This window comes from Austrofundulus limnaeus, unplaced genomic scaffold (genome assembly GCF_001266775.1).
Source record: "Austrofundulus limnaeus strain Quisiro unplaced genomic scaffold, Austrofundulus_limnaeus-1.0 Scaffold97, whole genome shotgun sequence".
NCBI lineage: Eukaryota > Metazoa > Chordata > Actinopteri > Cyprinodontiformes > Rivulidae > Austrofundulus > Austrofundulus limnaeus.
The window spans coordinates 753,981-768,781 of record NW_013952499.1 but is presented as its reverse complement, the minus strand read 5'-3'; the positions used below and the strand labels follow the sequence as shown (position 1 = coordinate 768,781).

The window sequence follows — 14,801 nt, the reverse complement described above, 5'->3', positions numbered from 1 at the left end:
TGAGGTAAAGTTCTCCTTTCTAATTTATTTGGTGCATTTTAAATGTATTTATTTATTTAAAGGTTCATTATTTATTTCTGCTTCTATTTCTAATTATGTCAGTGTCGGTCCTCCATACTCCAGAATTTGGAAGAGGTAGTTCAGTGACTGAATCAGGTGTGTTGGAGCAGGAAAAATGTAAAACATGTAGGRCTGCGGCCCTCGAGGACCATTATTGCCCACCCGTTCTAGTGCGACAGGACCTTTAAATACCAACGTTACGAGTAAGAATCATTAATACTTTTACTTTTCAGGAGCTAAAGTGTCGCCTTGAATTTATRTTCACAGATTTGACGAGACACAAAGTAAAATGAAGAATACATCCGAATCGGTGCAACAAACAACGCAGACGAGGACAGAACGTCTCTCACACATATTTATTGTAAAAAATACATATAAAAACAATTTCTGAGACATACAAAAAGATCAGAGCTTAGAAACAGTTTTATATTGAACAGACGAGGACCGAGCCGTTTCCATCAACTGCAATTACATATTTACAAATTCAATAAATAAAACTCAAATTTGTTTTTATAATACCAGAGTCTTGGTGAGGGGGGGTGGGGTCCAGCTTGTGGCCTAATAACGCTGGTCTCGGAGCCATGTGGTTTCCAAAAACCCATAGGGGGACGTTTTGTACAAAATACCATCTTTGTTTGGAGAGGAGCTGGTTTAATAAGAATAATGTTGGGTTTTAGGCTCGTCTGCATCAATCCAACCTCCAAAAACACCACCCCCTCTACCTGAAGCATAAACAAACCCCCCCAATCAAAAAAAAAAAAATACAACATCATAACTTATCACCACAACAAACGTCAACACCAAATGATCAATGCAACTCGTCTTCTGCACGCTCTCACACTAATGCCTCGAAGCACAGACAGACTTTTGGCATCATTTTTTAATTATGTATCTCCAATATATATATAGTTTTAAATATATATATATATATATATATTTATATAATAATGACAAACATGCACAGGGCTGCCCACTAGTGGCGGGGATGGGTCGTAGCACCTCAGACTGCAGAGCATTAGGGACCAAAAGGAGAAAAAACTAAAAAATAATAATAAAATAAAATCAACAACCTAAACCGATCACTGCAGCACTGAGAGTTTAACCCAGAATAAATTGATGTTTTTGTTCTTTCCACTGGCCTGGGCAGAGACTTCCTGTCAGTCCTTTAAAAGCAAACAAGACCCCCTTCGCCACGCAGGAGCAGCACACAGGAAAAATAAAATATAAAAAAAGGAAAGTTATTCAGCAATAATCATGAAAAGTCATAATATTATAGCTACAATCCTTAAAATGAAAAGAGAAGGGAGAGGGAGGGGGTTATGTAATAATTAACCATCAGCTGTTCGTAGCCTCCAGTGTTGTGGAAAGAGGCGGATGCCACGGGGTGTAAACATGCCCCTCAGTTCGCCCGGCCTGTCCCTTTATTTCTGCACAAACCGTCACTCAGGGCTTTACAAAAATAAAAGCATCTGAGAGAGAAGAAGAGGGGCTAAAACCAAAACCGCAAGTACCAAAATCTACATGTCAGCAGCGTGAAACTGGCTGAAAAAACAAACAAACCTTAAAACAAAAGCAGACATTCAAGCAATTTACAATAAACACACACACTTTATCAAATACACACTCACGACACGGTCAGTCCTCATCTGGACACACATGTAACATTACCCCAGATCTTATAGGAAAATTTTTTTTTTTTAAAAAGGGCAAAAAGTGCTTCGGTTGGAGCCAACGCGACGCTACCGTGGCACTCGAAAAACCACCCGCCATTTTCCTGAAACACTCACCAAAGCAGCAGCAGCAACCATTCATGGAAAAACTGACCAACTTCAAAATAAATATATTTTAAAAAAAAAGGCCCCAAACTTCCCCTGAAATGTTTACAGGCAACAAAAAGCAAAAAGCCAGAGAAGCGGTGGCCCCATTTCACCAAAAACAAGTCCTCAACCCTGAAGCGTCCTCACGGCGTGGAGGAATGTGGAAAAGGGTTTTCGGTGCGAGGTTGGATCATCTGGGGGGCGAGTCCAGGAAGAGGAAGGAAAAGAAAAAAAAAGGAGGAAACATTCGTTCAATACGTGGAGCAACACCTGATTTAAAAAAAAGAAAGAGAAAGAGCCACTCCGTTTAGAGACAAAATACACACGGGAGGCACCAGTCCCAGAAACCTGGTCCTCGCCAGGCTAGTTCCATCGTTTTTGTTCGGGGCGGGTGGTCATATTTATACGCTCCGCTTTTTCCAAATCCACGGAGGAGATGGGGAACTCCAGCACTTCTGGTCCAACAAGTGTCTCAAAACAAAACAATAAACCATAAAAAACAGAGCAGCTGTTTTAAATTTTTTTTTAAATATATATACTGTTGGCAGATTGAGCTTAAATAAATTAATCCAGAGTGTTGGATCTGGCCAACTGCAGCTTCCTCCTGGGATTGTGTCTGACAGGGACAGTGGACATTTGCTTGTTCAAATGCACAATTTTTATTGTAATTTTTATTGGGAATCGGTGTAGTCTCCTGGAAAAAAAACAGCAAAAATAAAAAAATCTAATTAGACAAATGATTAAGTTTGCAACAGCTCAAGTTGAATATTGCTTTAAATGCAGATAAATGTAACTACAACTCAGATCTGATTGGTTATATTTGTTTCTGTGTTCAAAACCTCTCATTGCTTCTTTAGTGTGAAGAAATCTAGATGAAAATCAGGGGAGAAATTTCTAGTTTTTCGAGTTTACTGACATTTCAGGACAAATGTAAATGTGTGTAGTGTCCTCTGCTACTTACATACAGTTAACCTTTTATAATCGCCAGTTATAAACCAGTTGTGTAAAATGCAAATAAAACCAGAACCCAATGATAAGAAACCACCCATAAACCTATATTTTGTCCACAACAAAGTAAACAAACCAAATAAGCTTTAAAAATGAAGGTTATTTTAGCTGTTTTTTTGTCGTTTCTCTTCTACCACGACGTCCTGCTGCTGTAATGGATGTGGTTCAGCAACATCTTGCTGAAATATACAAGGTCTTCCCTGAATTAGACGTGGTCTGGACAGGGGAATAAGTTGTTCTAAAATCTGTTCTTTTCTGCACYGATGTTGCCTCCGGTTTGTAAGCTGCTTATACCACAGGCGCTAATGCACCCCCATACCATCAGCGAGGCAGACGTCACTGTACTGTATCACTGTTTATTTTTACAGGTTCCTGTTGCTCTTCTCGTCTATTCCAAGACGTGTTGCTGTCACCGCTATATTATTTTCCTGAAACGGTTCACAACATCCCATTTTTAGAATTACGATTGTGAATTCCACCTCGGAAACACACAGTCTACGTCCCTCAGACGTAGACTGTGACGTTTGAAAACACGACTATTTGAGTTTGCCCAAAAATACATAAAAGCAACGTGACTCATTCGGTGGAGCAATCTTTGTTTTCTCCAAAAGCTTTGGCGCCTTTGGGCAAAATGGAAAACTTCGACTTGAAGGTCAAGAGAAAACAGAAAATTCAATCTGAAAGACGAGCTTTAACTTTCTCAACAGATCTCATCAAATTGTAATAAAAAATGCTAAATTTATAAAATGCTTTGAAAGGAGAGGTGAGGTTTGCTGCAGGAGTAATGAGAACCAAAGCTTGGTTGTTTGGGTAACAAAACTAAAACTAGAGTTGGGCAATGTTTGCAAAAAATTAATTAACAAATAAATGACAACTACAGCATGTAGCCATTAATGAATAATGATGATTAACCCCTTGGTGTTACTAGACGAGCCTGCGCCGACGTAGCCACATCATCAATTTAAAATCGCTCTAGCAGGAAATACCCACCCTCTCTGAGATTCAGTTTCAATTCGTGTCAAAAGTACAGACTTCAAACTATAAACTAGTTTTTAAACTGTGCCAATAGGTCAAATAAAACCACAGGTATGATAAATAATTTACAGCACTTTCAGACAGTTTCATGAAAAAAAAACCACCTCAATCCAGCTCTGGTCTCGCCCCCATCCCCGCCAAATCAACGTAAAATGCCCAAAATGTTTTCTGATGGAGGCCTGAAATTATYTGACAAGYGCCAACAAATCCACAGGAAGGAGAAAACAAAACGACGCAAAAGTTGAATGAAGTTTGGCGACAATAGGGACGCAGAACCTTTTCAGACGGAAGAGGGCAGTTTAAAAAAATGGGTCAGAGAAAGAGCGAGGACCGGGTAAATCCCGCTCAATCCATCCCCGCCAGGCACTAATTGTAGTAACCTCACTTGTGTTTTGGATAAATCTAGAAATTGAGGAAGTTCTAATAGAGATTCTTGTGTTAAGACATTTTATATTTGGGACTTTGGTTTCTTTTTGCAACCTTTCAAATGATTAATTAAAGCTAAATACTGATTATGCCACAGATTTTGTCAATTCGGCATGAGTTAAATGCATCAGTTTCCCTCCTCTTCGGTGTCACTGGCTATAAAAAACTCATTCATGTGAATAAATCTGTGGTGAAAGGTGCACAAACCTGAGTCGAGTTGGTCACTGGGCCGAACGGGTGTGACCTGTGAGTCAATCAAAGGGATGTTCGGGGCAGCAGGGCTTCACCTTGGACCAGGAGTCAATGCAGCTGCAGGAAGGAGGAGAGGGTTCAGACCAGACGCTCTCAAACGTTGGTTTTAATTAAAYGTTTAATCCACAGAAACTGGAAATCTGATCGCTTCGGTTGGCAGCGAACACGCAACGACTTGCTCAGAGACAAGTTGTGGTGTGGGCTTGTTTCAGTTGGCTTTAAAAATCACACTTAGGCCCAAAACAATTATCTGACACTGGATTTGTTGTAAAAAATATATTAGTTAAAGATGCCAAATAGTTAACAACAGCACTGTAGCTTTTAAATGCAAAAAAGTTGAGCAAGATTGATTTTAGAAGAAAGATTTCTCACCTTTACTTTCATTTTTAAAACACAGACTACACCTGAATCAAAAAATATATCCAGAATAAGTCGTTGAAACCTCCGGAAATACAAGGGTTTTATTGCTAGAGGGAAAAAAAAGAAGGTATAATTGTTCTCAGATGTTTGTTCTTTTTCCTCCTAATCTCAGTCTTTCTTATGGGTGGATTCTAACGTCGGGTCCAACAGCCACACCTACACACAGCTGCATTACAACACTCAAAACGCTCCATCTACAAACCCCGTCGTGTGTTTAACCTTAAATCACRTTCATCCTGAATTCCCGTCACCTCTGCTGTTTCACTGAGATGAAACCAAAYRGACTTCCAGCTAACGCTGCGCGTGTGTCTGCTTGCTTCRAACGCGTAACTCGTGACGCAGCTGCAGCCGGGGAAAGTGCTGCAGGTTGAAACTAGGTAATACCTGTGAACCTTCGATTGCTCTGGAATTACGTGGCTCAAGGAAAAACCCTTGAGTGGAACATTACAGYGTGCTTTTAAAATGAACAGGTTCTCTCTCTCTTTCTTTTTTTTTGTAAATGGGCTGAATCGTGCACGCACACACGTACAACTTCACAGTCATTCATTTTTCATTTTAAGCTGCTTTTAAAGCTCATAACTCAGATCCATAGTTTGGTACAAATGTGACGTTTCTGCTACTTTTTTTCAGGCAAATAATTAAAGAAACACTTTTTTTAATTAAAAGCAAGGTTTGTTCTTAGACATGTTTACCTTTCATGTTTTTTTAATAAGCGAGCCTCTAGATAAGTTTGGAACGTCGTATCAAAAGACGGTTGACTTATCAATCGTGCGACTTTAATTAGAACAAAACAACTTTCTCCCTGACCCCGACACATTTTTACAAATAAAAAATATTTGCATTTTATTTATCTGCCTTTTGTTGTCGCACATGCATGGTCGCATGGCTCTGCTAATCAGTTAACAGCTAATAGCGGAAAAATAATTTAACTGAGCAAATTAACTTTTTCACTAGCGGAACAAATAAAAAATTAGATTTTGTCAACTTTAAGTCCGCTAACAGCTAACTAACAAGCTAACATCAACAGGTTTGTGTCAGTTCCACCAGTTTTACGCTAATAGGAGACGAAGACGTGTGACTCAGACTGAGTAACGTTTGTGTTAGCGGTTAGCGGTTAGCTTTTCCTAATATTGTTTAGCTGTGCGACTCAGACTGAGTGACAGTCATCTTAGCAGTTAGCAATCAGTGTTAGCTTCTAACTTTTCATTGTTTAGCTTCTAACTTTTCATTGTTTAGCTGTGTGATACAGACTGACAGTTGTCTTAGCAGTTAGCGATTAGCTGTTAGTGTTAGCTTCTAATTTTTCATTGTTTAGCTGTGTGATACAGACAGACTGACAGTCGTCTTAGCAGTTAGCGATTAGCTGTTAGTGTTAGCTTCTAATTTTTCATTGTTTAGCTGTGTGATAGACAGACTGACAGTTGTCTTAGCAGTTAGCAATTAGCTGTTAGTCTTAGCATCCGCTAATTCTCACTAGATTAGCATTAGTTTCCGCTTTATAGTTTACATGTTTAGCTTTACCAAAGCTATTGTTTTAGTTAGCGGACTACAAATTAGCAAACTAATTCTTTGGTTAGCTGTGTTCACCATTGGTCTATAGTTAGCAAAATATCTCACAAACCACTGGACAGATTTTAGAGACACAGCTATGCTTCAGTGAACTTTTATAGACTCTAAGCTTAAAGTTGGCGTGGTAGTAGCTGAGAGTCGTTCACAACACATWGAGCGTGAAGTGATTGTGCACAGCTGTWTCCTTTTYCAGCACAAGACGATCTTASTTTAAAAGTCTTTTTGTGAAAGGCRGCGCGCKATTTGTACCCCTTTAATTGTTAAAATGCATCAAAACCTKGTTTACCTCTTATGGTAGACGCACAGGCAGGCCAGCCTGGCGATGGTCTCCCCCTGCACCAAATCCTCCAAACAGATAGAGCACTCCCCGCTGTCTTTACTGAGCACATCCGCTGTAAATAAACACACACACACACAGCAACGATGAGCGTCAGCAGCCTTTTTAAAATAAACACAGACAGCTGCTGGGGCTTTTTTTTTTTTTGGCAACACGATGCTTACTGTTGTAAGGTAGTGGGGGAGACGTGAGGCAGCTCAACAGGTGATCCTCGATCCGCCCGCCCGGGAAAGGCTTTGAGCAGAAAGGACAGCGGATATCTGCAGAGGGCAAAGAGCTGAGATTACCCACACTGTGTCACAGAGATATAAATGATAGATGATGCCAAACACACACGCGCGGCGTCTGGGCGTCTAGATTACACCGACTCCAAACCCGAGCGTAGATGCCCGGATTATGTCACCTTGAGTCAAGCTGACCTGAAATAGCTTCAGCTGACTGCGTGCATCAGTGAAAACAGTGAGTCAGACGTCAGGGACGGGCGCCGGCGAAGCGTTCGCCAATGTGACAGTCAGGCAGAAACAGCGCCTTCCTGCCCTACATCTCTCCTCCGCGAAGGAGCCGCTGCCAGCGCTGAGCCGGCATGTGAAGCGTTTGACCCATTTCCCTACACTCGCTGCAGGGCCGGCCTGGGAAACCCACCACACCGTAGTGTTTTGGCTCAAAATGTCACGTTACAACCCCCACCGCCATCTGTTTGCATGTGATTACCCAACACAAACAGTGCGGGCTCCTTTTGTTTCTCCTGCAAAATCACGTCCTCCTTTTCTGACAAAAGCTGCTGGCGGCTGGCGACTCGATGATTTCGTCTTGCAGGATGCCGGGGGACCGTCGCTGACAGCCGATGTCGTAAGGAACCGACGATGTGAAAAAGCTCGTGTGTCACCACTGATAGTTTAACGCCACGGCTCTGTGCTGCAGACAATGGGGTCTCTGACGATTTTAGTCCGCATGCAGGCACGGGGAAGACAGATCATCTGTTCAGGAATGTAAATTCCACGAAATAATCCATTTTAATTTCAGAAAGAGTTGATTCAGGGATATGTAAATGATGTATCCTCAAAACAGGCTAAACAAAAGCCGATTTATCAACAAATAAGCCCTTCTACTGTATATAAAATTACTTTGTTTGAAGGGTGCAAAGTCATGACGTCGGGTCTTAAGATTTTTCTTTTCTCTTGTATCGACAGTTAATGTCTAAATTAAAAATTGAAAGCTGGTAATGAATGCTGATTTACATGCAGAAAACAGCCAAAGTGACTGAAATTAGGGCAACAAAGGGCACTCAGTTGATTCCAATCAAGTTATTAGAGGTTAATCCCTTGATTGGAATCAGCTGAGTGCTTTGTTTACATTGAGTGCAGACCYACAGTTTAACAAATCAAACATTTGACTGTATTTGGAAAACTACCGAAGTATTAAAGAGCAAAATTTGATACAGATTGAGATAACCTTTAAATTGCCACCTTAAAGGAAAATATCCAGTCTCATGAAACTCAAATCAAACTAATTCTGGTTATTAGGAAAATTTGCAATGTGTGATACTATTGGAATCATGATAACTCCAGATTTTCTCCATTTTCTCTTATTTCATCAGTTGTGGGTATTTAGAGTCTGTAGGATTAAATATTATTATTTACAGAAAATAAAAGCATTGTACTTAAAAATTATGTATTTTACTGCAGTAATATTGTGCTCACATATTGGGATAACGATAATTTTTTAAATACCATGAAGCAATAATCTTAAAATTATGCAAACAAATAATGAAAATGACTTTAAGTATAATATTGTGGTTTGTAGGGACGGTTACTTACTGCCATGCCGGTTGTTAACGCGATAAAGGCCGATCCAAGCCTCCGACACCGGCCGTTGGTGGGTGCCGCGGACCCGAGCGGATCTTGCGCCGACGCTGCGGGCCGATGAGTGCCGATTCCCGGGGAGCCGCTCGGAAAAAGTGCGGTGAGGTGTGCGGCCCGTGTCCTCTCCCGGCTGGCGCTCGGCGTCGACGCCGGGAGCCTCCGGGCTGACGTTCCCGTCCTCCTCGGGCTTCCCCTCGCTGTTGTTGTCGTCGTCGTCGGCGGGAGACGCTTGACTCATGCCGGAGGGAATTCCGCCACCGTGATGGTCGGCGGGGCTGCCGTCGGCGCTCGCCCCGTGCCGCCCCAAGTCCGAGTCGCTGCCCTCCTCGGATCGGCTCCGGTTGGCCTCCGTTTCCTCGAAGCTGACCGAGAAGTCGACGACGAGGCTGGTGGGCCTGGTGCATCGGGTTCGACGGTAGCAGTCCCGCTTTGTGCCTTCTTTTCCGTAGGGTGAAGGAAGCGGGTCTTCCTGTATGCGACTTGCTCTGGTTCCCATCTTTACCAGGCTAGCTCAGCTCGCAACAAAAAGAAAAAAAATGGGAGGACGCCTTAAACCGTGAAAAAGTCAAGGCGCTGACTTTTAAATAAACGGTAACTAAATAACGAAGCCTTACGAAGGAGAAAACTGAAAGTCAACGCTTCTTCTCCGGCCCTAGTTTGCTCTTACTGGCCACATTTTCCTTTATTTTTGACCTGCCCGTTGTGTCGCTGCTGCAGCGGAAATAAAGCATTTTAATTTCCTCTTTCAACCTATTTATGGCAGGCCGTTGAAGCATATAATATCTATGTATGTATGAGATGGTGTGCTGAGTCAGAACTCAGCACACCATCTCATACATACATGACATGGGTGCTAAAAACAAACAAAAACATTATGTGCTAAGTTATATTTTTAAGATAGTATCTTGTAATTGTAATTCTGAATATCTTTTCCCACGCCTTCACTTTTTGATTAAAATTCAAGTTAACCAAACATAAAACCCGTGCCTACAAGTTCTGTTATTCCATCAAATTCCTGATTTATTAGGACTTGTCAATTGACGTATTTATTTTAGACTTTTGAAACAAAAGTATGGCTAGTCTTAATTCTAATTAATGATCTGGTCATATTATGAATGCTTGATATCTCTAATAAATAAAAACATTTTAGTTAAAAAATGTCTATTCAAAATTTTATTGAATATGTTTAGAATAATAATTTTGTCTTTCTAAAATAGAAATTATAACTAGGATTAACTACTGTAAATATCTTAAATGAAAGTTAACTCTACATACTGCATTTTAAACAGCTACTGGTGGTGAACAATGTGATTGTGTGGATGTCTGGAACTAAATACCACTTGGTTTTAAAGCTACCTGAAAGGCTGATTGTGAAAAGGTTTTCTGAGAAGTGAAAGTCTTTATTCAAACAAGAATATTTGAATAATGGGTATCTACTTTCAGAAGCCTTACTAATAAGTGATAAATCGGCTTGCCATACTTACTCAAGCACATTACGGTAATGMGAACCTGTCGAGTTTAAACCTTAACAGTTAACAATATAACTGTAGTTTATGTTTCTGGTTTATGTTGAGAATCTTATCCTTTATGGCAGGTTAATTTCTGACTATAAATGTAACTGTGTTAGATTCTAATTGTCTGTATTTTCGTAAAGGCGCACGTTTTATGTGTATTACGGTAATAAAGTACACAGACTTAGGGTGTGACCAATCGGTGTTCGGCAGTTAGCTTGTCTGCTTCCTGGACATCAGCTGGCACTTTTCTGAGTTTCTTAGACTGACAAGGTACAGGTCATTGAGCGGTAAGTTTATGGAAGAATATTAGTTCACATATCGACTTGCTGACTGCTTATGAAAACTCTTTTGTGTTTTTGAGGTGAGTCTTTAGCGTTTGGACGTGGACTTCCACAGCTAACCACCACACCTACTGCAGACTGACTCTTTCATGTCATTGTTTGCTAAATTACCCGCATTCTTCAGTCAACATTAGTCTCATTGAAGTTAAATTATGACCTTAATTTGTTTCTTTTTTAAAGTTCTGTCCGATTTTTGTTTGCCAAAATGTAGATTTTGACTTGAAAATAACATGTCAGCTCTGAAACAAGCTAAAACTTTGTATTTAATTCACTGTTTCGTTGCTAAACGCCACTTTTTATTGTTTGTATTAGGTTAGATGTCTTCCAACAGTTGTGCAATATTGTTCGCAGGTTAAACTACCTTTTTATCCCCTGTTCATTTTGGACTTTGCTTTTAAACACACCCTTCTGGGCAGCAATGCTTTAAGTCAAAGGAATGCTGCTTTTCAGCTTTCACAATGCTGTCCAAGATTATTTGAGCTTTGAAAGGGAGGTTCCAGTTGTCGATGACCTTTAACCCTTTGATTTGTGTGTTTTTCTGCAGAGATGAAGGCGTTGACTTTGCAGCAGTCGCACTCAGGAGAGCAGCGACGTCCGCCATTATGTGGGAGAAGCTTAACTTCAAATTATTCTCCATGTTTGGAGAATAAGATTTTGTCTCAGACCTCCATCACGAAGCCTCCGTCTTTGCTCGTGAACGTCTCGGCCTCCTCTCTCCAGCCCTCCAAACTGTGCTCCACCTCCTCCTCCCTCCTCTCCTCCTCTTCCTCCACCACTTCACCTTTCCTCAGCACCCAAAACAAGCTCCTGGCTACTGAATCACCCAGTCTCTCTTTCTCCCTGACCTCCTCTGCCCCCGATAGCTCTTTGCTCTCCACAACCCTGACCACTTGTTCTCTCCTCAATCGCTTTGCCCACCCTCCTTCATTCCTGCGTCCTGATGTAGGTGGGGAACAGAAAAGGGAAGACGAAGGAGACGATGAGGAAATATCTGAGGAGATGCAGTCCTCCTTTGGGGAAACGAGCATGGTACTTTAAAAGTCCTTCACTTGTCTTTTAGCAGAATTTGAAAGTGAAAATTAGCTGGAATCTAAAATATTCTTGACAACAACTGTTAATTTGCACAGTTGTGCTTCTGTTTTTTATTTTGTTATCAATTTTTGCAATCTAATTATTTTTAGCCATTCATTCATCAAAACATCTAGCTCATTTGGGAGACGGATGCTGTAAATTGTTACACTTTTTTAAAATATTTATCATAATTTACAAACATTTGCCCCATATAAGTTCAGTGAAATCTTTTCAGTTCCTTTAAAATATTGTTTTCTTTAAAATCAGCTTCAGCAACCTGTTTATGTCTTCTAAAGCTACTTTCAAAATTTTAGCTACCCTTCTGCTACTTTTAAGCTTCTAATTATCATTTTGCTACTTTTAGTTTTAGCTAATCTGTTCCCTCTAAGAGCGTTTAACCCCATTTCTGTTTTGTTTAGCTTTTAGCTAAGTCTTAGCTTTTTATGCTTCTTTTCTTTTGACTGAGGTTTGGCTACATTTAGCCTAATTTTAGCTTCTAGTTATTTTTGTGTGTAGTTTTAGCTAGCTCATTGCTTCTTATAGCTTTTATTGTAGCTTTTAACTACATCTCTGCTTTTGATGCTTCTTTACTTTTGGCTGATGTTTGGCTACATTTAGCCTTATTTTAGCTTCTAGTTATTTTTGTGTGTAGTTTTAGCTAGCTCATTGCTTCTTATAGCTTTTATTGAAGCTTTTGCTTCTTATAGCTTTTATTGAAGCTTTTGGTACATTTAGCTTTTAGCTACATCTTTGTTTTTGATGCTTCTTTACTTTTGGCTGATGTTTGGCTACATTTAGCCTTATTTTAGCTTCTAGTTAATTTTTTGTGTAGTTTTAGCTAGCTCATTGCTTCTTATAGCTTTTATTGAAGTGTTTGCTATACATTTAGCTTTTATCTAAGCTTTTGCTGCTTTTAACTAGTGTTTTGCTGCYTTTAGCAATTAGCTAGACTTATATACATTATGCTAGGTTTTGGTACTTCCAACTTTCCTACTTTTAGCTGTTTTCTTCTAGTAATAATTTAGCTTATTTTATTTTTTAACATGCCAATTAATTCTCGTAGCTTTCAGTGAAGCTTTTGCACCATTTAGCTTTWAGCTAACTCTTTGCTGTTGATGTTTCTCTACTTTTGGTTAGCGCTAGACTACGTAGATCTGAATCTTAGCTTCTAGGTATTCTTGTAGTTTTAGCTAGTTTCTTCTAGAGTTGAATGACACTTTTGCCATTTAGCTTTAGCTAGCATTGTCTACTTTTGGCTAGCGTTTTGCTACATTTGCTTTAAGCCAGCTTTGTGTTACTTTGTAAAGTTCATCAGTGTCATTTAGCTGTTATAATTTAATCCGGTTGATGCTCATATGAACGTGATTTGATCTGACTTCTTCTGAATCAGCAGCAGCGTGATGAAGATTACTTCCTGTCTGACGAAGAGGAGGTCGAGGCTGATGCCATCATGGAGTTACCTGTCCCAGAAACAGAAACCAGCCCAGAACTCGATGACTCTGTTGTCATCAGGCAGGAGGAGTTTCCTGAAATTGACTCAGGAAATAAAAAGGCCGAAGAGGAGCTGAAAAATAAAAAGGTTTTCTACATGAAGAAAAGAACAAAAGATCWGTTTTACACCTGAATTATAAAACATTTCTTCTTTTTGTTTCAGTATTTCCTGCTGAATGCTGTGTGCTGCTCTCTGGTGAATAAGAGCAACGCTCCGGGTCAGCAGGACTGGGACTCTGAGGACAGTGTTTGGACCTCCATCATAAAACTGGCCAAGGACATCTCTGACTCTGACCCACAGTTTCTCCTGAAGGTATGTGGCCTCGTTCTGAAGAGAACTTTTTGTTTAAAGCTTTTTCGGTTTTCTTAGTTTTAGCTGTCATTTTATCTTTTAGATAAAATACGACTGCTTTTATCATTTTATTGCTTCTTTCGGCGCTCAGCGTTCACACTGTTTTTGCAGACAATCTAGTTTATCTTTCTGTTTCTGATCCAGGTTGCCGTTTACACCAGACAGGAGCTGAACATCAGGATCACGGCTAACTTCTTATTAGCTCTTGCTGCCAATCTGTCGCCCACCAAGCCTCACGTCCGCAGATATTTCAGCGCTGCCGTTCAGCTGCCCTCTGATTGGCTGGAAGTCGTCAGAATCTACAGCACAGTGGGTTTCATTTAGTCTTTTTATTTAACAGGAAGTTTTTCTGTTTTTCAGTTCTGAATAAAGTCTGATTTTCTCTTCAGTGCTTCAGCCGCTCTCTGCCGGCGTGTCTCAAGAAGGCGATGGCYGACAAGTTCAAGGAGTTCAGCGAGTATCAACTGGCCAAATACAACACACGCAAACATCGCTGTAAACACAGCCGCAAGAAGCCTAAAGCAGCGGTACCGATGTTTTTATTTAGACTACAGAGTTCAGATAATGGAACCAGAGCAGATTCAGTYTCAGCTGTCTTAATATCAGTAGTCAAATGTCTTCTGATGAGTTCCTGTTTTGTATTAAATTTATATTTTATTTCCAGAAACCAGATGAAGGTGAGGTGGAGAAGTGGGCCTTCTTGCTCAGATCAGATCCTTCTTTTCTGGAGAGTTTTGTAAGTCATTCATTTATATTTCACAGCTCTAACACTAAGGGAGTTTTTGACTCAWATGGGAACTGTGGGTTTAAATATTTTTATGCTTTTTGAATTCAACTTTTATTTCAATATATTTTCCTCGTAAAAATCATTCCTARATTTTTTTTAACTTGATTCTCTGAAATCTAAATCAGGTAATGTAGTAATATGTGTGCGCTCCTTTTATGCAAATTTTTATAAACCTTTAGCTACAGTTCTACATCATTTTAGCTTTTTGTTACATTCTAGCTGCTTTTCCACTTTTGGCTMCAGTTGAGTATTTTCATTTTGACTTTTGGCTTTGATTTTCCTTTTGTTTTTTGGTATTAGCTACAGTTTATGCTGGTTTTTTTGTAGATTTCATCTATGGGTTTGCATTATTAAAAGAAAATRTTGTTATGTGTGTTCGTTTACCAGGATGTGTGCTTAAACATATGGAAAATGTGCTGAAACATGGAAACTATTAATAGATAGAGACCATACAAAACC

General features: G+C 40.0%; 2 protein-coding genes across 3 annotated transcripts in view; one reads left to right on the top strand and one right to left on the bottom strand.

The window, feature by feature from the left end:
* The window catches only part of tep1 (telomerase-associated protein 1), a 47,095-nt gene that overhangs the window by 4,663 nt on the left and 27,631 nt on the right, over positions 1-14,801 (top strand). For both annotated transcript variants that reach the window (XM_014012995.1, XM_014012994.1), the window contains exons 3-8: positions 11,186-11,670; positions 13,103-13,291; positions 13,367-13,516; positions 13,700-13,864; positions 13,945-14,082; positions 14,220-14,291. In XM_014012995.1, the coding sequence (XP_013868449.1) occupies positions 11,186-11,670; positions 13,103-13,291; positions 13,367-13,516; positions 13,700-13,864; positions 13,945-14,082; positions 14,220-14,291 (1,199 nt within the window). The remainder of the gene's footprint in view (positions 1-11,185; positions 11,671-13,102; positions 13,292-13,366; positions 13,517-13,699; positions 13,865-13,944; positions 14,083-14,219; positions 14,292-14,801) is intronic.
* On the bottom strand, positions 398-9,496 carry zgc:66427 (E3 ubiquitin-protein ligase ZNRF2). Its single transcript, XM_014013040.1, has 5 exons — positions 8,742-9,496; positions 7,089-7,184; positions 6,874-6,979; positions 4,554-4,655; positions 398-2,571 (listed from the first exon to the last, which is right to left on the bottom strand). Exons 1-4 carry the CDS (start codon positions 9,280-9,282, stop codon positions 4,598-4,600), a joined length of 801 nt encoding a protein of 266 aa, XP_013868494.1. The 5' UTR covers positions 9,283-9,496; the 3' UTR covers positions 398-2,571; positions 4,554-4,597.

What these genes read in the sequence shown, in the direction of transcription:
- zgc:66427 (XM_014013040.1), bottom strand. Translation starts at nt 9,282, where the DNA reads ATGGGAACCAGAGCAAGTCGCATACAGGAAGACCCGCTTCCTTCACCC. An exon ending in CGTTAACAACCGGCATGGCA is followed by an intron (nt 7,185 to 8,741) that starts GTAAGTAACCGT and finishes TGCCCTCTGCAG; the next exon opens with ATATCCGCTGTCCTTTCTGC. An exon ending in TCCCCCACTACCTTACAACA is followed by an intron (nt 6,980 to 7,088) that starts GTAAGCATCGTG and finishes GTTTATTTACAG; the next exon opens with CGGATGTGCTCAGTAAAGAC.